General features: G+C 45.9%; 1 protein-coding gene across 2 annotated transcripts in view; it reads left to right on the forward strand.

Annotated features, from left to right (window-relative positions):
• PPIL2 (peptidylprolyl isomerase like 2) overlaps window positions 1-24,395 on the forward strand; it is a 365,149-nt gene that overhangs the window by 146,820 nt on the left and 193,934 nt on the right. For both annotated transcript variants that reach the window (XM_086942651.1, XM_086942650.1), the window contains exons 9-10: window positions 6,364-6,439; window positions 15,312-15,472. In XM_086942651.1, coding sequence (XP_086798777.1) covers window positions 6,364-6,439; window positions 15,312-15,472 — 237 coding nt within the window. The remainder of the gene's footprint in view (window positions 1-6,363; window positions 6,440-15,311; window positions 15,473-24,395) is intronic.

The raw sequence follows: 24,395 nt of genomic DNA on the forward strand, positions 1-24,395 counted from the left end.
GGCTGATGTCATCACTATGGATCGTTTCCACACTATTCCGTGGCTAAAGGAACTACGGGGGTTGCTGGCCAAGTTGAAGTTAGACCATCTCTGGGGAAACACGGACACGTCATGTTTTCCTACTAAGGCTAATCTGAAGAAACTCTATTGGGAGATGGTATACTCTACAGCCTATCGTTCTGGATGCAGCTCCAATTTAACTGGCCGGTTTCTAGACAACAAAATGGTCCCACTTTGTGAAACCTATTGGGACACCATCGAAAAACCACAGGACAGAAAGTTGTATTTCCAATTTAGATTTGGAACCCTCCCAGTCAATGCTTTCAATAAACACTGGTCACCAACAAGGGATCAACATTGTTTCTACTGCCAAGATCAAATTGAGAATGTCTCCCACGTGTTGTTTGCTTGTCCTATATATGCAGGTCCACGCCGCAAATGGTTAAAACCAGTGTGTCTGAACTTGGGGACTCGTAGGTAAATAGTTGCACTCAGAATATTAGAAACAGATTGCACACCTTATTTTGCAATTGCAGTCGCTAAATTCCTTGGCTGGGCATGGGTTATCCGCACACGTATGTTATTGGGCAAAGCAAACTAAGGATTTAGGGCAACCATCTTTTCCTATTTATTAAATGCAAAGATTGTACTGAAATGATTTTTATATTCTTATCAAATTCGCCAGCATAAATTGTTTAATATGTGTTTTTATGAAAGTATTTTTAGATTAGTATTTATTGTATAACGTTAGGGCCAAATGCTTTTATGACTGCTGTCGAATAAAGCTTTAAAAAAAAAAATCACTGCACAATCTTGATGTATGGTGCACACACCCTAGTTCACTGTCTTGATGTGTGGTGCACAAACGAACACTCCCATCAGTGGAATTTCTTGATGGGCGGTGCCCAGCTGTGATGTTGTGCACACAAATCAATGCACAGTCTTGATGTGTGGTGCAGTGCCTGGCTGTGAGGTGGTACACAAAACTAAACATTAATTGGAGGGTCCTAGGGCAAGTTTAACGACCCAGGCTAGATACATACCCCAATATACAACACTTATAACACATATAGTATCTAGGAGTCCGAAAATGATGTAACTCAACTGTGGACACAGACCTCAACAGAATAGGAAGACCCAGTGGAGACCCAGAAGTGCACAAAAGTGTGACATGTTTGAGCTAAGACTCAAGGGCATGGGTGAATATTCCACAGATGAGTTACATCATTTTCAGACTCCTAGATACTATGTGTTATATGTGAGGTGGCACAAACATATCTGTCACAGTCATGATGTGTGGTGTCCAGCTTGTGAGGTGGTGCACGGAGCCGTCAGCACACCTTCTTGATATGTGGTGCACACACCATAGTCCAGTGTCTTGATGTGTGGTGCCTGGTGTGAGCGCACGCACCCAGATATCAGTCCGCAACCTTGGTGTGTTGCACACACTATTCCACTGTCTTAATCTGTTGAATACACATTTTGTTTTCTTTATTTTAACAAAAAAATAAGCAATAGTGATGTGAGAGTCCCAGATTATCCCTGGAGCCCTGGATGAGCCCTTCTAGGTCAGTGGGAGCTGCATCAACTCTGCTGGATGGTGCTGCAGCACCAGCCCTACTCCTGAAACCAGAGGGGTCTGACTTCAGAGAAGGCATCCTAGACTGCGCCTGCTCCAACCCTCACGGCAGGCGGAGGGGCTTCTCGCTCCCCTTCGTCTACATCTGGTCCTTTCACCCCCAGTTTTGACGTACCTCCAGGCTGGTCATCTCACTTCTACTGGTTCACCTGCAACTTCTCAATAGACCTCTTCAAGCCTTCAACTTAACCCACTACAACTCCTCTGACATACAGGGCATCCTGAAACACCAGGATCCAACCGAGCGAGGTTAGCCTGGACCAGACCGTGGCCTTCAGTGAGGGATGCTGAGATACAGCTCCAAGTTCAGCTCTTCCCGAACCGAGGTTGTTTTCTGTGGAGAATAGAAGTGCAGCCCACAGCCCTCTGGTCTGAGGGACTTGACACTCCGCTGTTGACCTCCAGTGAAGGAAGAAAGCCAGAAGTGAACATGGAATCCACCCTTTCCCTGATGCTCAAGTGAACGCCTCCCACAGCATGCTGATCCCCTCACAGCTTTCCCATCACCCAGACTATCCTCAAACCGCAGGCTACCACCTCCCTGGTCATGCCTCGCCTCGGTTACACACATGGCCTTCACCAGCGGCCGAGGTCTCCCTGCGGTAAAGACCACAACAGACCCGAAACATGTCTGCAAGCCAGTTTCAACTCTTCAGTCCATGATAAAACATCGCATTATACCCTAAGCGCATTACTGGTGCCTTATAACCAAGAAGCATCCCTCAAGGCACTCTGCATTGCACATAAGGTTCTCCAAAGCAAGAGGTTATTGTTCGTCCAAACTCATAAGAAAAACATTATTGTTGAACCACGTTATCTAGATAAGCAGCAAAACGATGGAAGGCCCTCCTAGGAAATGTAAGACGCGTCAAAGAGCATCTATGATTCAAGAATGACGTAAAGACCCCTCTATCCAAAATCACCTCGACCCTCAAAGAAACTTTATTGTCCAAAAGGAGTATCTGGCACCAGATGATCTGGGGCAGCTCATTTTAAAACCAGAATGTACCACTGATCAGGGGATGCAAGCGTGACTACAAGTGCATCTCTCGGTCACTCAACTTCCTTTCACTCCAGGCGTAAGTGCGGCTGCCCGATCCTCACCAGCAGTACATGCCTCTGCTCGTCATGCACAACGCTACAACTCTTCCCACGTACACCACTGTTAACACACCCTTACCAAAAACCTAGTAAATAATTAAAAATAAAGCTCGTTCATTATATTTTTCATTAATTCTACGCTAACCCCCGCCTACGTGTAGTGAATGATGTAAAGATATGTAGTGTTAAATAAGAGGAGATGTGGTCCCCTAGAGGATACGGAGGGCTCCGCCGACCCAATAACGTATATCCAAATCCATACAAACCCCACTGACCCCAGCTCCTGGACGTGAGCGAACGCCGAATAACTCTGAAACACTCCTGCCAACCCTCAATCGCAGGGAAGCTACCCTTGGAATCTTTACATCTCAGAGGTTTGTTAAAGCAGCATCGTATTCAATCTTAGCTTGTTCTTGGCGATGCAGACCCCTTCCGTGATACTCTGCAGGGCATCCTCGACACTCCCACTTCTGACACCATTTGTCTGCCGGAGAAACAGGCACCACACAGCCCTCAATTGTTTACGTGTTCCTTTGCATATCACAGACATTATTTCATGGTGGCGGTATCTGAGGGTCTCTCAAAGGTTGAGGTTCTCTCAAAGGTTGAGGTGTGATAGCCACAAGAAGGGTCTTTTTTGTGCCTGCCTCACAACTCCATGGCTATCGAGCCGTGATTTGGAGAAAAGGAGGGAGGCCTGAGATGTTTCTCCCTGGTCCTTGGGCAAGGTTGGAGAGAATTTTGAAGTGTTGCATCCCAGCCCTTGAGCAAGATTGGGGGATTCATGTTCAACCCACCAGCCTTTTGCCAGGGGTGCCCATGGGATTTGGGGTAAATGCCTTGGTTTCAAAAATACTCCCCAGCTGTCATGGGTACAGGGAGTGGTTTTGCAAAGGAGTGGTTGATGGGTCAAATGCAGCAGCAGTCGGTTGCCCACTGTTTTTGGTGACATTTCTTTTTCCTCCGTGATTTATGTGACTATCTGAAGGCTTTTTAAGCAAAGCGGCCTGGTCACCAGAACTTGTTCATGATTTTTAGATATAAAAACTGACCTTGTTTCTCTCTATTGTTAGTGAATTTCTTGATGTTGGCCATGGAGGTGCATGCCACAGTCCACCCTGGAGTCACCCAAAAATTGCAGTCTCTCATTCGCACACAAGCTTTTACTGTTTTAGTCACTCAGTCATTCTCTCAAACGCTCATTCTCGTACACGTTCAGCTGCTCTGTCACATAGTTTTGGACAGTCACAAGGTTACGCGTCAGGCTGTCCTGTCAACCAACTGACAGTCACACAGGTCTACCCTTCTTTAGCTGTCTCGCCACGCTCACAAAATCAAAATAAATATTAAATGAAAAAAATGAATATATATATATATATTTGGATATATGTGTATATATATTTATATGCTTCAAAAACCACTGCTCGAGCGATCCTCGACCAAACAACGCTGGTGCCGTCGGTAGCAGCAGCCGCTACTCTTTATTTCGCACAGGTTCCAAATCCAACTATGTAGAAGGACAGAGAGGACACACCAGAAGATCTTTGCACAAATCCCTTATTGTGCTCTCGTAGAACAAGGTCCTTGTTCTACGAGTGCACAATAAAGGATTTGTGTTTTTTATATATATATATATATAATCTCCACATACAAATATACATACATGGGGTGCTTCAAAGATATATATATATATTTTCAAGGAACATTTATGTATCTTGCATACATATAGCGTGGCTTTGGATCCGCCAATATCCTGCTCACCTGTTGATGTTTTGCTTCTGTCCACCGTAGCCACTAAAGTAAACGTACACTCTGCAACCGTGGGTCAGCCTACTTCGGCCACTAACTTTCTTGCACTGCGAATGATGGCATTTTGCTGGATCACATTTCCACATCCAACAAAAATATGTATTTCACTTCCAGAACTGGTAGGAGTTTGCCAGTGTTTTTTTTCTTTCATTCTTTGCCTATTTTAATTGTTTTTTTCATTTTGTGTATTTTAGCCATGGCTTCAAGTTATAGTAATTCAAAACTAGCTGTTCATTGTGCTCTAAATACACCTGCCAGTGAGGAGGCATCCATGCTAGTCTATTACGAATCTATGTAGGGGTTAATCTTTTTTTAAATCAAATGTATTTATTGCAGACGAATGACTGGCATGTTTATGCAGCATGCTTGTTTTTAGCTTGCAATAAAAAAAATGCCAAATTGCCAAGGCCAAACATGTTGGCCTTGTCGATGCGTGTTGCTTTTGAACATAATCTCTCAATCACCTTCTCGCTCTTCTCCAGATCTCCACATACGAGGAGGAGATGGTTCCTCCCCTCAAGTTCACTTTAAGTTAAATTATACTTGATGCTTAACCTGCGGCTTTGTTCTAGTTAATGGTGTTGACTGTCACAAAACACTGATATTGTGGGGGTAATTGGGACTCCTGTGAGAAAGCACACTACAAGTTCACTCTAAGACGTTCTATATTTCTTCACGTCCGATGGAATCTAGAAAACCTTCGGGGATGTGAAATTTAAGGCCACTAGCCGTGTTTGGTGATATCAAAATGAAGGTGGTGTGGCTTTCTTAACTTGCAGATGTCAAGGGGTTTTAGTTTTTTCGTTAAAGGCAGTGTTGGTATGGTCTTCACCACTGCTTTTTCCACTACCATAGCCGAACTGTAACGAACATTCGTTTCAGGGATGTACATTATATGTTGGTGCTACTAGTGCAATGCGGCTTTAAGACAAGGGGACAGCCAGTTGGTCATTGGAGATTATTTATGCATTATTTGTATAGCATGAACCCAGCCAAAAGGCAACATTTGTGGACCTATCCGCAAGGTAGTGGGAAAATACATAGCTGAACTGTAACAGGCGCGTATCTAGCCGAAGACCGCAAATGCGACCCTAGCCACGGGGGGGCAGTGGGCACGACCCTAGCCGCGGGGCAGCGGAGGCGACCCTAGCCGTGGGGCAGAGGGGGCGACCCTAGCTGCAGGGGCGACCCTAGCCGCGGGGGCAGCGGGCGCGACCCTAGCTGCAGGGGAGCAACCACACACTTAGCCAGAAAAGTGTGCATCCTGGAAGTATCAGCCCTGCCGTGAGCTGGTTCACAGTGCACGACCCCACAGGCAGAGGTGACCGCTCACCAGTAGTGGTCTCCAGGTCTTCTTCACCCATCACCCACCCCTTTCGTCACTGACTAGTTCGGTCCAGGTTTGGACTCCTCTGTACTGACAGTGGTAGAATTACTGTCGGAATGCTGGCTCTGAATGCCTGGCGGGCAGGGCGGAGCCAGTCCCTAGCCAGGCTTTGCTTGACATGGGCCAGACTCTGCCCCGGCCCTACAAACCTATTAACTGTCCGCTTGTGCTGTCTACAGGCCAGGCTGGCGCTGGATATAGCACACCTGGTGTGCCTCTGTGCTTCAGTGCACTAGTCTGTCGGGAGCCCCAGATGGATGGATGAGACATTGACCTCTTTGTGCCCTGGAGACGCTGAGCTGCATTGTCCAGGAAGAGGGTTCCCTTGTACATCAGACAAGGCGCTGCTCACGCTAGGGACAGTGAAAAGTAGCTGATTTAGGCCTTTCATGAAGGTAAACATTAATATTCGCTGTCTTTATTTCAGGATCCTACAAATTTGGATAAATTTAATGTCGCAAACTTCTTCCATGTGAAAAACAACATGAAGCTGATCGATGCAGGTGAGTTCACTGTGTGGGAATGTGAAAATAAAAGAAAGGGCAATCCATGGGGGCACTTGGAGGCAAGGGTGGGGGAATGTGAAAACAAAAGAAAGGGCAATCCATGGGGGCACTTGGAGGCAAGGGTGGGGGAATGTGAAAACAAAAGAAAGGGAAATCCATGGGGGCACTTGGAGGCAAGGGTGGGGGTCACAGGGGCAAGGGCTGGGGGCAAGGGCTGGGGTCACGGGGGCAAGGGCTGGGGTCACGGGGGCAAGGGCTGGGGTCACGGGGGCAAGGGCTGGGGTCACGGGGGCAAGGGCTGGGGGCAAGGGCTGGGGTCACGGGGGCAAGGGCTGGGGTCACGGGGGCAAGGGCTGGGGTCACGGGGGCAAGGGCTGGGGGCAAGGGCTGGGGTCACTGGGGCAAGGGCTGGGGTCACTGGGGCAAGGGCTGGGGTCACTGGGGCAAGGGCTGGGGTCACTGGGGCAAGGGCTGGGGTCACTGTGGTAAGGGCTGGGATCACGGGGGTAAAGGCTGGGGTCACTGGGGCAAGGGCTGGGGTCACTGAGGCAAGGGCTGGGGTCACTGGGGTAAGGGCTGGAATCACGGGTGGTAAGGGCTGGGGTCACTGGGGCAAGGGCTGGGGTCACTGGGGTAAGGGCTGGGGTCACTGGGGTAAGGGCTGGAATCACGGGTGGTAAGGGCTGGGGTCACTGGGGCAAGGGCTGGGGTCGCAGGGCCATGGGCAGGGGGGTTCACAGGAGCAAGGGCCGGGGAAGTCACAGGGGCAAGGGCTGAGGGGGGGGGTCACAAGAGCTGGGAGGGGAATCACATGGGCAAGGGCTGAGGGGAGGGGTCACATGAGCAAGGACTGGGGGGGGGTCACAGGGACAAGGTGGTCACAGGGGCAGGCTTTCAAACACTGAAGTAGGCTTTAGGCTGTGGTGCCAGGCATTGTCAAACAGAGGCACGGGTTGCGCGGTGGAGGCTTGAGGATCGGGTTGGGACACTGAGGTGGACTGTGAAAAAGGGAGAAAGACTTTGAGGCATGTTTAGGCTTTCCTGTTTTCAGTTTCTAATTTTGGTAAATTCTGGTGTTTTTTTTCAGTGTTTTCAAGTGATTTCAATACTTTAAAAAAAACAGTGGTTATTAGTGGTTACAGATTTACATGCAATTAAAAACACAAACAGTGTTTTTCCGGTGTTTATGGAATGTTTCGCTTTTCATTATTGCTTGCTTTCTGCACTGATAGGGCATGGTATATAGACAGTGTAGGTACAGTGTATATGAGGTCCAAATACATTTTTCCAAATCAAACTTATTGTAGTACACCATACAATACTTCTTCAGTGAGTCTTTGGTCATGTGCACTCGTTATTTCCTTTCCATGTAAACGTTTATCTGTGAAAAGGCCCTCTCAACAATCTGTGAAAAGGCCCTCTCAACATTGGCACTTGAGACAGGCAACACCAAAACAGCCAGTACACAACTTGCTAACTCTGGCCACTGACCGCTTTCCGTGCCAATACTGGTGCACCTGAAGATTGTGATTCTCTATGACAGGTTCTGCAGCATTTGCATTGAACTGGGCGCCTATGCCCTCAGTTATTGAAGTGGTCAAAAATGAAGCAGAATTTTTTAAACTACAGAGAAAGTTCCCCTTTACGGAAGGGATCTAGAACTTTTACAGAGTACCACTGTGAGGCTTCACTGACTTCAAATGCCGTGGTTGGCAAAGGGACATTTCTATGCATCATTGCAAGCCATTTCTCATACATTGTAAAATAAAAGTTTCTGAATTGCTCTTCAACATTTCTTTGCTTACCAAGTGGCAAGCACTCTAACATGGAACATGTTGCAGTTCCAAAGTCACTAAAGGTGTCACCCAGCCTACTCTCAAGGAGATGTTTCACATCTACACCAATTATGCTGAACACTTGGCAGACAAGGGTGTTTTCAGACTCTAGTTTTTTTATGTCCACTACAGCAGTTATGTTTTCCTGTAAATATCTAAGAATGCAGTAGAGTGAACTTTTTACATATCCCTATCAATATGCGACCAAAGATCCTCACATTTCTTGCCTTTGGCATCATCACTCAGCAAAAATTCTGTAAACGGTTGCCACATGGATAATATAGCATTCACACCCCCTTGGACTAAGAACCATCAGCTAAGCGACACAGTTGGGATGACTCTTTCTTTGATGCCACACAAAGCACAAAATGAGAAATATTTGCATTTTAGTTCCAGCGCATAAAAAAACAGTGCACCAAAATGGACTAAAAAGTCAATAGCATTCTTCATTAACTCTGAAGATTGTAAAGATGCTTTCAGCACAGCAGCTAGCAAGTGGCAAGGATCTTTTACAGGGAAGCACTTCAGCTCAGGTATCGACGTGGACAGGTCATCACAACTTTTTCATATACGTAGCTGCATCACTGCAAATACAAACAATATTGCTTCAATCTTTGTTGAACTTGGAAAGAACCTTTTTGCAGCAGCATTCCAAGTGACATTGCGTTCCATGTTTTCAAAAAGTCTGGTGTCATGTTTTCACCACTATTCCAGATGCTTGGCGATAGCGCTCTTTTCACATACACTTGTCACTGTACCTTGCTTTGAATGTTTAAAGCCTTTGGTGTTGGCACTTCACCTACTATCAACACTGACTCACTAGAAACTGGGGGCTAATGTATCAAGGGTTTTTAACTCGCTCTCTGTGGGTAAATGTGTTGGCACATATTAGGAAAGATTCTTATGAAACCAGCCATTTTACCTTTCGGTGAAAGAAGCAAAAGTAGCCAAAATATCAAATATGATTTTGACATTTCGTGATTCTCTACAGTTTATAAAGTTACATTGTATTGGCCCCTTCAGGAAGAAAACAAATGACTCGTTCACTCTCCTTTTCCTTTCATTGAATGGCATTTAGTTTGTGGTTGTGCAGGTGTTTTTTCAGTGTTTATATGTTTACACTGGTGAGGGCTATTTCCCTTTCACTGGGGTTTTATCAGTTATTATAGGTTTAAACCTAAAACCGGACAGCCTAGGCATGTACTTAGGCTTTGAGATATAGAGCCAGGCTTTGTCACTCAGAGGCTAGGTTTTCTCACAGAAGCAGTGGTTGAGATGCAGAGTTAGGGGCTTTTACCAGGTGCCAGTTTGTGGATGCAGATAGTAGAGTGCTGAAGCTGACATGAGGGTGTGAGCTGGGCTTAGGATACTGAGGGTACGTGAGAAGCGTAGACATGGGTTAGGACACAGAACCATGGGCTGGTGTGGCACACTGAGATGAGAGTTAGGACCCTGAGGATGGGATGCAGTCAGGTGAGGGAGCATGCAAACAAGCTTATGTAACAGAGGTCGGTGGTGGGATGTGGAGGCAGACTTTGTCATGCTGAGGAATGGTTGAGATATGGAGGCAGTGGGTGGTACATCAATCCCGATTGTGCATGCAGGTAGTAAGGTGCTTAAACAGGCCAAAGATGGTAGGGAACTGGGATGCTGAGGCTGGGTGTGAGAATCGTAGACATGGGCTGGGACACGGAGTAATATGCTGGTGTGTGGAGGCTGGGGGCAGCCTGTAGACTGGTGATAACCTAGAGGCGAGCACTGCTGCAGCAGGCAGGCTGTGGTGACAGGAGCTGGCAAGCTGAAGCATGGCATGAGCGGCATTGGCGGAATCTGAATCTAAGAGACGGGTCTAGCAGGAATCTGTTGTGATATTTGAATAGCTCAATGTAGAGTGACCTGCAGAAATATCTGCAAGCCAAAGGTTTTATCCTGCCTGAACTGACTGCTCCATTTTCAGAATTCTATGAATTGAGGGTCTTTGAGTTTGGTAGTAACACCTATTAAGACGAACTAAGAGAAGAATCAAGTGACTTACAAATTGAGGCTGAGACTTTTCAACCGCACCCAAGTAAAGTGGATACAGTATCAACAGGTGGTGCTCAGATCAGGAGGATCAGCCTCCCAACCCTACATATAGGATTATGAATCGCCAAATTATTTTAACAAAAGTGATCAGCACTCACTATTTATTCTTGCACAAAAACGATTGTATATTCCATATAGCCTGGGTCAAGTAATGCACAGACTCCATTCAAATTTTTTCAAAATCTTCCTTCATAATCCTTTATTAATGTTCTTTTTTTTTTACATATTAACCACCAATACTGCCAACGTGTTTTGTCTCTTCCCAGAGACTTCTTCAGGGCTTTTCTTTTTTTCTTTTTAATTTCAACACATTTGTATTGATTTTTATACATATAATCATCAACGCTTTGTCGTTACAGGGTGGCAGCCCACACTGGCTGTGCATTTTGGGAATACAGTTACACAGTATATATGGTCGGTTGCCCCCCTATTCACTGCCCCGTTTAGAGAATTGGAATGAGTGAAAGGGGAAAGGATAGAGAGTAAGAAGAGAGAAGAAGCCTTAGTGTGCCAGAAGTCCTTCGAGTTTGTGTTGTGATCTCGTGGGGGGTGTTGTGCGGGGCCCTTTGGTCCCTTTTGCTAGATCTGTTCATGGGGATTCGTATGGGTCCAGGAATTTGTCCAATGACTCTCATATTCCCCTGGAGAATTGTTTCCATGGTGATCTCCGCAGGGCAGTGTTATCCGCACCTCTGAGGTACATCACCCAGTTGAGCCATCCCTTGAAGGTTGACATTTGGTGAGAACTATTTTTACTGTTGCTGTCAGTAGGAGGTCCGCTAGGTCTCTGTCCTGTTGTGAGTCTAGTTCTGTTGTCATGAAAGCGGTGGTGAGTGTAGAGCAATCTGGTTTTAGTGTGATTCCCATCGCTTTGTTTATGAAGGTGAAGACTTTCTCCTAGAATCTTTTAACTTTGGGACACTCGTAGATAAGGTGTGCTAGGTCCCACTTTTCTTTGTCTCAGTTCCAGCACAGGTCATTTTCCCTGAGGCCCAGTGCCCGCCAGGCGGGCCGGGGTCCAGTAGGTCTTGTGTAGGAGCCAAAATTTTGTTTGCACTTGTACTGGGGAGATTATGTTTTGTGAGGGGGAGGCCCTGAGGAGATGGAGTTCTCTCAAGCTGAGTGTGGTGTCTAGTTGTTTTTCCCAATATGTGACTGCTTTGTCATTAATTTTGGTGGAGCTGGGGCGTAGTAGCTTGTAGAGATGTGACACTTGGTGACCTATTTTGTTGAGGTTCGTCATGTATTGAGTGATTGATGGCTTGTGTTTTGTTAATTTCGTTTTTGACAGGGCTGTTCTGATTTTAAGGAAGTTGTATAGTTCTATGTATGGCATTTTATGTTTAGTTTTTAACATGGCGAAGGTGGTGGGGCTCTTCTAGCTGCGCTGGATATGAGATTCCTAGCTTCTCCCATGTGTCAATGGAGAGAGGTTTTCCCCTGTATTTAATCTTTTTGTTTGCCCTCAGGGATGCCCACGTTGAGTTTTTTATGCTGTACTCCAGTTTTTGGTCTACTTTTAGCAGGGCGTTATTTGTATTTTTGAGTATTTTTGAGCCTGTGTTTATTGGCTGTGAGGAGTACTACTGGCTTTAGGTTGTTTAGGATGGTTTTCTCAATTGCAAGCCATACCAGCGTGTACTCTTGGCTAGGTATGAGCCAGTATGCCCCCTGATTTGCTAGAAATGCAGTTTGGAAGGTTTTGAAGTCCGCTACGTTTAGGCCGCCTAATTTTTTGTCTAACCGTAGCTTTTTCAGGCATATTCTCGCTTTTTTGTCGCGCCATAGAAATGTATTTATCATCTTATCTATCTTGCGATGGAAGCCCTCTGTCAATAGCAGAGGGAGCATGTCCAACAGATAGTTGACCATCGGGGTGATCATCATCTTTATTGTTTCTATTCTCCCCTACAATGTTGTATACTTTGGGGACCATGACTCTAGCAGCGCCCTTGTCTTTTCTGAGTAGTTTTTCGTTTTGGTCCAGTGTGGTTTGTAGGTCTTTGCCGAAGTGGACTCCTAGGTATTTGATGTATCCCGTCTGCCATGCTAAGCCCGAGTTCCCCAATATCTCTAGTGGTGTGGATGTTTAGTGGTTTGCACTCAGACTTATCCTTATTTAGCTTGTATCTTGAGTGTTTTTAGTATTTGTCTTTGGTTTCCATGAGAGCCGTTGTGGAGGGCTTGGGTCGTTCTGTGACGATGAGGATCTCGTCAGCGTATGCGGCTAGTTTGACAGAGACTGCGTTGAGGATGACTCCCCTCACCTCCTCATTGTCCCTCACATTCCTGGTCCGGGGTTCCAAGTCCAGCAGGAACAGTGAGGGGGACAACGGACAACCTTGTATTTTCCCCCGTTGTAGGGCGAAGGGTTCAGAGACTGCCCCATTCACCACTTTTCGAGCTCTAGGATCCCCATACAGTGCCATTACTTTCCGTATTTATAGTTCCCCCAGATTGTAAGTCTGCATGCAATGTTCCAGGAAGTCCCATGAAACCCTGTCGAATGCTTTCTCGGCATCAAGTGTGATAGCCACCGCTGGTTCGTCTGTCTTAGAGGCTCGCTCCTGTATGTGGCATAGAAGCCTGGTTTTATCGTGTGACCTGCGTGTCTTTAGGAACCCTACCTGCGAGTTGCTTATTAGGCTTGGTAGTACAGTGGTCAGTCTTGAGGCCAAGATTTTGGCGTATATTTTGCAGTCTACTTAGATTAGTGAAATGGGTCTGTAGTTTTGGGGTAGTTGTGCGTCTTTGCTTTCCTTCGGGATAACTATTATGTTCGTTTCTGACATGGAACGTGAGACAACCCCTCCCCCGCACAGTGTTTGAACACTTTTTTCATGGTTGGCTGTAGCTGTGTTAGGAAAGTTTTGTAGAAGGTAGCCGTGTAACCGTCTTGGCCTGGTGCTTTGTTGTCTTTGAGAGACTTGACTGCCCTCTGTATTTACGGCTCGCTTGTTTCACGTCCTAGCATCTGTGCCTCTTTGTCTGCTTTCTTTGGGAGGTTTAGTCTATTTAGGTAGTTTACACTTCCTTCCTGCTTCAGGGACTCCTCTTTTTTTGTAGAGATCCTGATAGAACTCTTGGAAAGTTCCTAGGATTTCCTTGTGTGTGTGATCTTTTTTGAGTCGGTGATTGAGGAGATGGTGTGCTGTCTTTGTTTGTGTTTGAGGTAGGAGGCTAGGAGCTTCCCTGCCTTGTTAGCCTCACAGAGGTTGATAGCCTTGTATTTATTCACCCAAAGCCCGGCCCTTTCGCTCAAGATTTTTTTGTATTCATATTTTTTTTTTATTGAGTTCTGTTAGAGTGCTAGTGTTTGTGATGTGGCTCTTCTCTAACCCTTTGATGTCTTTTTCCAGTTCGTTCAGGTGTTGGTTAGCGTTTCTGTTCATTATTGCGCCTCTGACTGTGGCCTTAAGTGCGTCCCATAAGTTCTTGGGACCAGTACCTTGTGTGTCGTTATGTCGCAAGTAATCTTTTATGGACTCTATTTTGGGTTTGTTGGCCTGGTCTGTCAGGACGTCGCGGTTAAACCTCCATCTACGTGGGGTGTCCTCGTTATGTCATCCGCTCAGCAGAAGGCTGATGCATGAGTTGTCAGAGAGTGTTCTAGCCACAATGTCAGAGTGTTCTATTAGATGGGTGTATGAGCCTGTGATTAGTATGTAGTGAGTCCTGCTGCATGAGTTGTGTGGATTGGAGTAGAAGGTGTAGTCTCTAGTGTCCGGATGTTGTAGTCTACATGGATCTTTGAGGTTGAATCTGGTGCATATGTTCTTTAGTGTGTTGTGTGCGTTTGGGGGGAGGGAGTGGCACTGTGACTGTCTGTCCAGTGTGTAGTCTGGAGCTATGTTAAAGTCCCTGGCCACCAGTGTTAAGTCATTCAGGGGAATTGTTTCCAGTTTCTTTGAGACTCCCTCCCAGAAGCCAGTGTCATCTGTGTTCGGGCCGTATATGTTAGCTACAGGGCGTTTCAATGTTCTCACACCCGTACTGGTTATAAGTGGTTCATTTAGGAAGGAAGCTCGTTTAGTTCCATTTTAACCTTAGTTTGTGCATGTGACTTTCCTATTGTTCATACAGAGACGTCTTTCTTCAGTACATGGGTTTCATGCCCATGTTGGCATCACAATCTCAGTTACTTTTCTTTACATCTGCCACGGTATGTCCGACATCAGTTTAAAAAAGGAATCATTCTGCCATGTGTGCCATATGATTAGTTTATATCAATAAAATGCACATCATCCTCCTTGTAACCAAAGAATTTTCTAGATTGTAGTAAGAACAAAGAGCGTATGTGCTCCGTGGTGGGGGCATGGGCACTGTTAAGGGACTAATAAAGGCTACTAGAGTGTAGAGCAAACTCCCCCTTTGTGCATTTGTGATGACAGAATATATGCACTGTGTTGCTTCGGAGTCCTGGAGTGTCCTTGGTCACTGTATATTGTTCCATTCTGTTGTGGGATACATCTATACACCGGATAGCTGAGCTCCGGTTTTGTCTTGCAGGTAGAAAGGATTGTTGGTAAATAACCCGGAAGTGATAGAATTAAAAGGGTCTGGGGAAAAACCGTGTGTTGTATCACCCAGATGACAAATATCATACATTGTATGTGTGCCGCGTTCTTTTTTTAGTACGGCTCGGACACTGGTTAAGGTTGAACCAGTAGAGTGGCATGTTGTCGGAATGGTGTGGGTGGGGTGGCTCATGAATACGATTTGTGTTTTGGATCTGTGTGTGTGTGTGATTTCTATATGGTGCACACTAGGTATCCCATGCTGATGTTGTGCAGGTTAAGCGGGTGTCCTTTTGAGTCATGCATCCGGTGGCATTGTGGTGCACGTGTGTGCACGAGGCCTGGTGGGGAAGGAGTGTTAAGAGCATTCATGTAGTGCTGCATTAACAAGTTAAGAGGTTAGACTGGAGACCCTTTGCTCTCTTTCCTTAGATGAAGAAAAAGCCAAACTGGACCCCTCGTACCACCTAAAGAACGCAAACATGGAGACGCGTGAGACGCTGATGGAGCTTTACAAGGACTACAAAGGGGATGAGATGTTGGCAGCCACAATGAGGGCTCCTGAGAAGAAGGCAGTGGACAAGCTGAATGCGGTGAGTTTACGTGCTCCGCCTGTCTTGTGGTTGACTCATGAGGGCCACAGATCAGAACCTATGTAAGCTCCACTGGACTATTAGGCCATAGAACACCTATTGGTCTGCAGTGCCGGGATATAATGAATGTTCTGTTGTTGAAACAAGCTGCAAGATGACGCATTTGTGGCCTGGAAAGAAGCCTGTGAAGTCATTGCTTCTTCGTGGTCTCCAGGGTGGGTGTGCATTCTCCTACATATCAGTGGTTTGCAGCAACCCCACGTCTGTGGCCTAAGGGAAGTTGTCTGCCATTTTAGGGCTTTTGTCTTGTACTTCATGATGGACCTGAAGAAGGTATCTGTAGTTTTGTGCAATGGTCTTGGTGCTGTGCAGATGGGGACTATCTCAGGATTTCTTCTAGTTTTCAGCTTTTGCATGGTTTGTAAAAGCATTCAACAATGATGTTGCAAGTGAACTTCTCCTAACCTACAGCTTTCTACTTTAGTTTGTATTCCGAAGAATTTTACTCTCACGCTGATGGGAAGAACTCGCACAGTTTGCCCGATGAACAGGTGATCTGCAGCACCCTTCTGGTAAACCCTATAGTTCTAACCTGAAAAGGTGCAAGTAATCTTGTTGGCCTCGGGGCAAACGCCTTTCTAAAGTGTCGTTGTACAGAGGCTACTTTATCAAAACTATGGGTTTATGTATTTACAGAATAGACCATGAAATACCCAACTGTAAAACTGTCTGTAAAGTAAGAAGTAGAATGTTTGTGGTCTTAAAGTGAAAAAAGAGAAATAGAAAAAAATGATGTTAGTATGAGAGTCAGCTGGTGGTTTTGCTGTAAAAGTTGGTGCCCTTGTTGCTGGTACTGCAAAATCCCTTCTTGCTGTAGAAAGCAGGCTCCTCTGATTGCGCTGGAGGAAACACAACAAAGTCTCTTCGTTAACATCACTCTCCACTGTCTGGTCTGTGTTGACAAAAAGTTTATTGTCCGTATCTTCTTGCAAATCAGTCCTTCCCATTAAGATACATTTCTCAGGTTGGTGAAAATATACTTGTAGCGTGACCTTTGAACTCCAGACTTCTCTCTTTGTGCCATGATACCACACATCTTTTATTCCTTTTACTGAACGGCTTTTTCATGGACAACTGCTTGTTTGGTAGTACTCTGTACAAAATATTGTGCAGCAGCAGAATCATTTAACTCCTTAAGAGCGGCAAACATTCAGCGCCCAGTGCTGAACGTTCGAATGACGGGGGCTGGCCCGTCGGCCAACGGTCGTGCGCAGCACTGGCAAGGTAGTGCTCGCGATGACCGTTGGCCGGCGGCAGCACTTAAAGTGTTAAAACTACTGGCCCCTCACCATGGTTTGTTTATCAACAAGCCATGAAAGGTAAACAAAACTACATACTCTGATTCCAATCTGTACAGAGAATTAGTGGTATTTTGAAGAAAATAACTGGCACAAAATAGACATGTTAAAAAAAACATATTGCATAACCTGAAATGTGGTCTTATATTGCCATCTTGAGGTTCTAGTGATATTTATAGAGCACTCTGCCTTCAGCAATGCACTGCTTTAGGCCTCACATATTATTAAACATATTTAGTGACAACATTGATGACACCACTGACTTCTCAAATGGCAGGGTGGCAAGTTGTAGTTTTACAGCATGAATCTTTTCTGGATTTACATGCTGTGCATTATTCAGCCATCTAGTGGTTGGGTCCAGAACTGTTGTGTTTTGTCCTTCTACTCTTTTTTAGTTTTTTTCTTTTTCCTGTGGGTGGGCGTTGAGGTACCTCCATTTGGTGTCCCCTTGTGACGTTGCTGTGTTTTCGTCAGTATGGCGTTTAATATAGTGGAGATAGCACGTAAGAATATGAGGCCAGCTGTGGTTGGTCAAAGGACTGGACCAACTTTCAAGAAAAAATGCATGATTTTTTCAGGAAACCCTCACTCACCCTAGTGGTGACGTGCTTCATCATCGGGTCCACTGGGGAGATCGAGTACCTCCCCAGTGTGCTACGACGCCAGGAGACTGCGGAGCAGGTTTTGTGAGAGTGAAGAGTGAAAAAAGTGTGGTTAAAAATGTCAGAGGTTGTCCCAAAAAATCATTTATTCGCTGGTCAACTTGACATAATAAAATTAAAGACTATGTGCAGGGAAACTATCCAAAAGAAATACTGGTGTTTCCCTGTTAGGGGAAGGTCAACATGTTTCTGCCCTTTAAGTGTGTGAATTTACAGGGCTTTCGTCAGGACCAGTAAGCGAGTGTTACCTCAGCAGGTATAGGCGCGCTAAGGCCTACCCTGCCGTAGGCAGTGAAAGTTAAAAAGTAGCACTATGTGTAAAAAATGGTGCGTTTAAAAGTACAAACCAAAAGGCTAGGGGATTTGCCTCTATTGCGAGGAGCCCAGAAGTCTGTAAGTAGACCAACAGAAAACACACAAAACATAAAGACAAGAACAGATAGTCATTATTGATCACGTTTTGTTGCCATTCAACTATGGTGTGGCGTGATACGTGCTAACAAACCTATCAATGGCCGTGGCCGAGATGGATTGCATTGTAGACTAAAGGTTGTGCCCAAGAGCCATGGTGATGGGCCTCAACTAGAGCCAGAGTCAAGTGATCTGACACAAGGCGTTGCGCAATTTGTGAGGTAATGTAAATGGATGCTTGCAGTGCTAAGTCCATCCGTGTGGGAAGCCAGGCGGCTGCCCGTAATTGTAACATTACCTATAGTAAGGAGGCGGAGAAATAATCCCCGTGGTGTAGCGTAGGAAACAGAGCTACGTAGTGGTTATGCATAGCCCCGCTGGCCGTGAATTAGGGAGCTTTAAATCGGCACGCAAAATAGTGAAATAATGGAAATATAAGTGAAACAATCCTCACTTGTACTCAATGTGAACCACGCCCCATAGATTCAGAGGGGGGGGTTGGAGCGACAATGGCACACCCTATCAAGGTAAAAACACACAAACATACGGAGAGTTCAAGGAATCTGGCAGAATCTCACACACAAACACTTAGCTTATTAAGATGTCCAAATGGTTGGTCTTACGCCCGCAACGCTCAGCACCCACTCGGCACCTAGCTGTCCCCCGCTGGATCTCGTGGATCGCGAGCGAGGGGCGAGCCCGGCGCTAAGAGGGGGAGGCGTCGAGGCGTCTGCCAATAGGAGGCGTTTGTTTGAAGACGAGGCTTGGGAAGCAAGCCCCGCGTTACCGCGAGCGGAGCGCTCGGGTCTTTCTGAGTAGAAGTGAGGCTTGGAATACACGCATGGTGCGCATGCGCGCACAATGATATAGAGTCACAGGTTGTGTTTACAACGAGGCTTGGCACGCAAGCCTCCAAGGATCAGCTGATCAGTTCGTGAGCCTTGGGTCCGTTTTTGTAAAGCGGACTTTAGTATTAATGTACAAGTTCATGGCTCATTGTGGCTGATTAACCAGCCCATAATCGGTCACATAAGTAAGGCAATAACAGGGTAAAGGTCCCCCATAGGTAGTGTATCCAAGGAGTTACTACTAATGGTGCATCGTTTTTATATTGTTGGAGCTGCAACAAGAAAGTTATTATTATCACAAGTTTAGGACAGTAATCTAGGGTGGTGCCCCATAAGGAAAAAGAGTCATTACTAGTCAATATTACTGTTTCAGAACGCTGGCCCAAGGTATTTGATCATTTAGTCCTTGGATATGTGTATTGAGTCTATAGACCCAGCGTTGCTCTTTTTCAAACAGGATGTTCTCTCTGTTCCTGGGGTTATTGACCTGTTCTATTACTGTCCAGGTCATATCATTGGGAGTATGATTTGCCTGCAGAAAGTGTTCGCTGAGTTTGGTGGTTACTTTCTTACAGCGAACATTACTGCGATGTTCGCCAATGCGTGTCTTGACTTTCCGGGTTGTCATGCCCACATATCTCTTGGCACACGGGCAGGTAATCAAGTATATAACGTTCATGGAGTTACAGTTGGTATGGGATTTTTGGGTCCATACTTTGCCCGGTTCCAGATTTAGCTGTTTAGTGTGGGTGGTTAAATGACAGACACTGCAGTCTGTGCATGGAAAATGGCCAGTAATGGGGGGTAAGTGCCATGGTTCAGTGACGGATCTGGTAAGTGATGATGGGCATATTAAAGGCCTTGTGTGGACCAGGGCATCCTTGAGACTTCTGCCCTTTTTGAAGGAAAAAAGTGGTTTTTCCCAATCACCAATGCTACTGGTGATAATTCTCCAGTTCTTATTTATTGATTTTTTGACATTGTCTGAAAGCGTGCTATATGTAGTAACACAAGTTAATGGGACATCAGTGTCAATTTTCACATTCTCTTCAAGGAGGGCTTCCCGAGGTTGGTTACGGGCCCTGGTCTGTCCTTTGTTGAGGATTCCTTGAGGGTAGCCTCTTTGTCTCAGTTTGACAGTTAGGTCCTTTGCCTGTGTCTTATAGTCTGTAGTGCTGCTGCAATTTCTTCTTAAGCGGAGGTATTGCCCATAGGGCAAGTTTTCACGCAGTGGCCTTGGATGGAAGCTGCTGAATTGCAGAAGGTTGTTCCTTGCCGTAGGTTTGTGATGGGTCACAGTGGTGAGAGATGTTCCCTCGATCTTTATCACTACGCCAAGAAAACTATTCGTTCCTTGCTGTAATTATGAGTGAATTTTAGATAAGGGTCAAGGGTATTGACCCAGCTCAGGAATTCAATGAGACGGTTTTCAGTGCCCGTCCATAGTATGAGAATGTCATCAATGTACCTCCTCCATAATCCTATGGACGAGGCAAAAGGGTTGGATGTGGGTAGGATATGCTTGGTCTCAAAATCGTATACGTACAACCCCGCTACGCTAGGAGCGAAGGTGCTGCCCATTGAGGTCCCTGTGCATTGAAGGTACAGTTGCCCTTTATACTCAAAGTAATTTTCTTTAAGTGCCATCCTTGCACATTGTAAGATGAAAGCCTTTGGCGTGATGTATTCCCAAGTCACTGTGTCCAGTGCTTGTGCCAGTACCCGTAGTGTTTCTTCCTGCGGGATACTGGTGTACAGACTCTCTATGTCCATAGTGACCAAAATGACAGAGTCTGGTTCAAAAGAGATGTCATTCAATAGCCTGAGAAGGCTTTTTGTGTCCTTCAGGTAGGTGCTGGAGTTTTGCACTATTGGCTTTAGATAATGGTCGTAGAAGGTGGATAGAGGTTCCAATACTGAGCCAATCCCAGACACTATGGGGCGTCCTGGTGGCGGTGATACATTTTTGTGTGTTTTTGGCAATGTATAGAAATATGGGATCGTTGGACCCCCTGTCATAAGGTATGCCGCCTCATGAGGTGAGATATGTTCATTCAGCTCAGCCTCTCGTACAAGTGTGGATATTCGTGCTTTCATTTCAGCAGTAGGGTCTGTGGTAAGAAGGGTATAGTTCGTTCTGTCATTTAGAAGAGTTAGGCAGACTTTGTCGTAATCCTCAGTATCCTGGATGACAATCCCACCACCCTTGTCAGCGGGTTTAATGACAATGTCTTTGTCATTTTTCAAGTTCTCAAGGGCTTTGTGTTCTGCCGCCGAGAAGTTGTTGAACCGTTTGGGATTTTCAAGGGCTTCCAGATCTTTTGTAACCGCCTGTTCAAAAGCCGTGATCGCTGCTGGTACAGTATGTGGTGGTGGCATGAAAGTTGATTTCGGTCTGAATGTTGTGTCAAACTCCTGTTCGTTGATTTCAGACTGCTCTTTGGACTCAAAAAACGCCTTGAGTTTAAGTTTTCTAAAGAACTGTGCGAGCTCACAATGGAGTCGAAATTTGTCCGGACGTGAAGTAGGGACAAAACCCAGACCTCTCTCTAGGACTTTCGTTTCGTCTGGTGTGAGAATTTTCTTTGAGAGGTTTGTTACAAGACTTAGACTGCACTCGTGCTGGCTGTTGCTGTCCGACTGCGGTTCAACAACTGCTCGGCGGCAGAACACAAAGCCCTTGAGAACTTGAAAAATGACAAAGACATTGTCATTAAACCCGCTGACAAGGGTGGTGGGATTGTCATCCAGGATACTGAGGATTACGACAAAGTCTGCCTAACTCTTCTAAATGACAGAACGAACTATACCCTTCTTACCACAGACCCTACTGCTGAAATGAAAGCACGAATATCCACACTTGTACGAGAGGCTGAGCTGAATGAACACATCTCACCTCATGAGGCGGCATACCTTATGACAGGGGGTCCAACGATCCCATATTTCTATACATTGCCAAAAACACACAAAAATGTATTACCGCCACCAGGACGCCCCATAGTGTCTGGTATTGGCTCAGTATTGGAACCTCTATCCACCTTCTGCGACCATTATCTAAAGCCAATAGTGCAAAACTCCAGCACCTACCTGAAGGACACAAAAAGCCTTCTCAGGCTATTGAATGACATCTCTTTTGAACCAGACTCTGTCATTTTGGTCACTATGGACATAGAGAGTCTGTACACCAGTATCCCGCAGGAAGAAACACTACGGGTACTGGCACAAGCACTGGACACAGTGACTTGGGAATACGTCACGCCAAAGGCTTTCATCTTACAATGTGCAAGGATGGCACTTAAAGAAAATTACTTTGAGTATAAAGGGCAACTGTACCTTCAATGCACAGGGACCTCAATGGGCAGCACCTTCGCTCCTAGCGTAGCGGGGTTGTACGTATACGATTTTGAGACCAAGCATATCCTACCCACATCCAACCCTTTTGCCTCGTCCATAGGATTATGGAGGAGGTACATTGATGACATTCTCAAACTATGGACGGGCACTGAAAACCGTCTCATTGAATTCCTGAGCTGGGTCAATACCCCTGACCCTTATCTAAAATTCACTCATAATTACAGCAAGGAACGAATAGTTTTCTTGGACGTAGTGATAAAGATCGAGGGAACATCTCTCACCACTGTGACCCATCACAAACCTACGGCAAGGAACAACCTTCTGCAATTCAGCAGCTTCCATCCAAGGCCACTGCGTGAAAACTTGCCCTATGGGCAATACCTCTGCTTAAGAAGAAATTGCAGCAGCACTACAGACTATAAGACACAGGTAAAGGACCTAACTGTCAAACTGAGACAAAGAGGCTACCCTCAAGGAATCCTCAACAAAGGACAGACCAGGGCCCGTAACCAACCTCTGGAAGCCCTCCTTGAAGAGAATGTGAAAATTGACACTGATGTCCCATTAACTTGTGTTACTACATATAGCACGCTTTCAGACAATGTCAAAAAATCAATAAATAAGAACTGGAGAATTATCACCAGTAGCATTGGTGATTGGGAAAAACCACTTTTTTCCTTCAAAAAGGGCAGAAGTCTCAAGGATGCCCTGGTCCACACAAGGCCTTTAATATGCCCATCATCACTTACCAGATCCGTCACTGAACCATGGCACTTACCCCCCATTACTGGCCATTTTCCATGCACAGACTGCAGTGTCTGTCATTTAACCACCCACACTAAACAGCTAAATCTGGAACCGGGCAAAGTATGGACCCAAAAATCCCATACCAACTGTAACTCCATGAACGTTATATACTTGATTACCTGCCCGTGTGCCAAGAGATATGTGGGCATGACAACCCGGAAAGTCAAGACACGCATTGGCGAACATCGCAGTAATGTTCGCTGTAAGAAAGTAACCACCAAACTCAGCGAACACTTTCTGCAGGCAAATCATACCCCCAATGATATGACCTGGACAGTGATAGAACAGGTCAATAACCCCAGGAACAGAGAGAACATCCTGTTTGAAAAAGAGCAACGCTGGGTCTATAGACTCAATACACATATCCAAGGACTAAATGATCAAATACCTTGGGCCAGCGTTCTGAAACAGTAATATTGACTAGTAATGACTCTTTTTCCTTATGGGGCACCACCCTAGATTACTGTCCTAAACTTGTGATAATAATAACTTTCTTGTTGCAGCTCCAACAATATAAAAACGATGCACCATTAGTAGTAACTCCTTGGATACACTACCTATGGGGGACCTTTACCCTGTTATTGCCTTACTTATGTGACCGATTATGGGCTGGTTAATCAGCCACAATGAGCCATGAACTTGTACATTAATACTAAAGTCCGCTTTACAAAAACGGACCCAAGGCTCACGAACTGATCAGCTGATCCTTGGAGGCTTGCGTGCCAAGCCTCGTTGTAAACACAACCTGTGACTCTATCATTGTGCGCGCATGCACACAATGCGTGTATTCCAAGCCTCACTTCTACTCAGAAAGACCCGAGCGCTCCGCTCGCGGTAACGCGGGGCTTGCTTCCCAAGCCTCGTCTTCAAACAAACGCCTCCTATTGGCAGACGCCTCGACGCCTCCCCCTCTTAGCGCCGGGCTCGCCCCTCGCTCGCGATCCACGAGATCCAGCGGGGGACAGCTAGGTGCCGAGTGGGTGCTGAGCGTTGCGGGCGTAAGACCAACCATTTGGACATCTTAATAAGCTAAGTGTTTGTGTGTGAGATTCTGCCAGATTCCTTGAACTCTCCGTATGTTTGTGTGTTTTTACCTTGATAGGGTGTGCCATTGTCGCTCCCACCCCCCCCCTGAATCTATGGGGCGTGGTTCACATTGAGTACAAGTGAGGATTGTTTCACTTATATTTCCATTATTTCACTATTTTGCGTGCCGATTTAAAGCTCCCTAATTCACGGCCAGCGGGGCTACGCATAACCACTACGTAGCTCTGTTTCCTACGCTACACCACGGGGATTATTTCTCCGCCTCCTTACTATAGGTAATGTTACAATTACGGGCAGCCGCCTGGCTTCCCACACGGATGGACTTAGCACTGCAAGCCTCCATTTACATTACCTCACAAATTGCGCAACGCCTTGTGTCAGATCACTTGACTCTGGCTCTAGTTGAGGCCCATCACCATGGCTCTTGGGCACAACC

This window comes from Lissotriton vulgaris, chromosome 11 (genome assembly GCF_964263255.1).
Source record: "Lissotriton vulgaris chromosome 11, aLisVul1.2, whole genome shotgun sequence".
NCBI classification, from domain to species: domain Eukaryota; kingdom Metazoa; phylum Chordata; class Amphibia; order Caudata; family Salamandridae; genus Lissotriton; species Lissotriton vulgaris.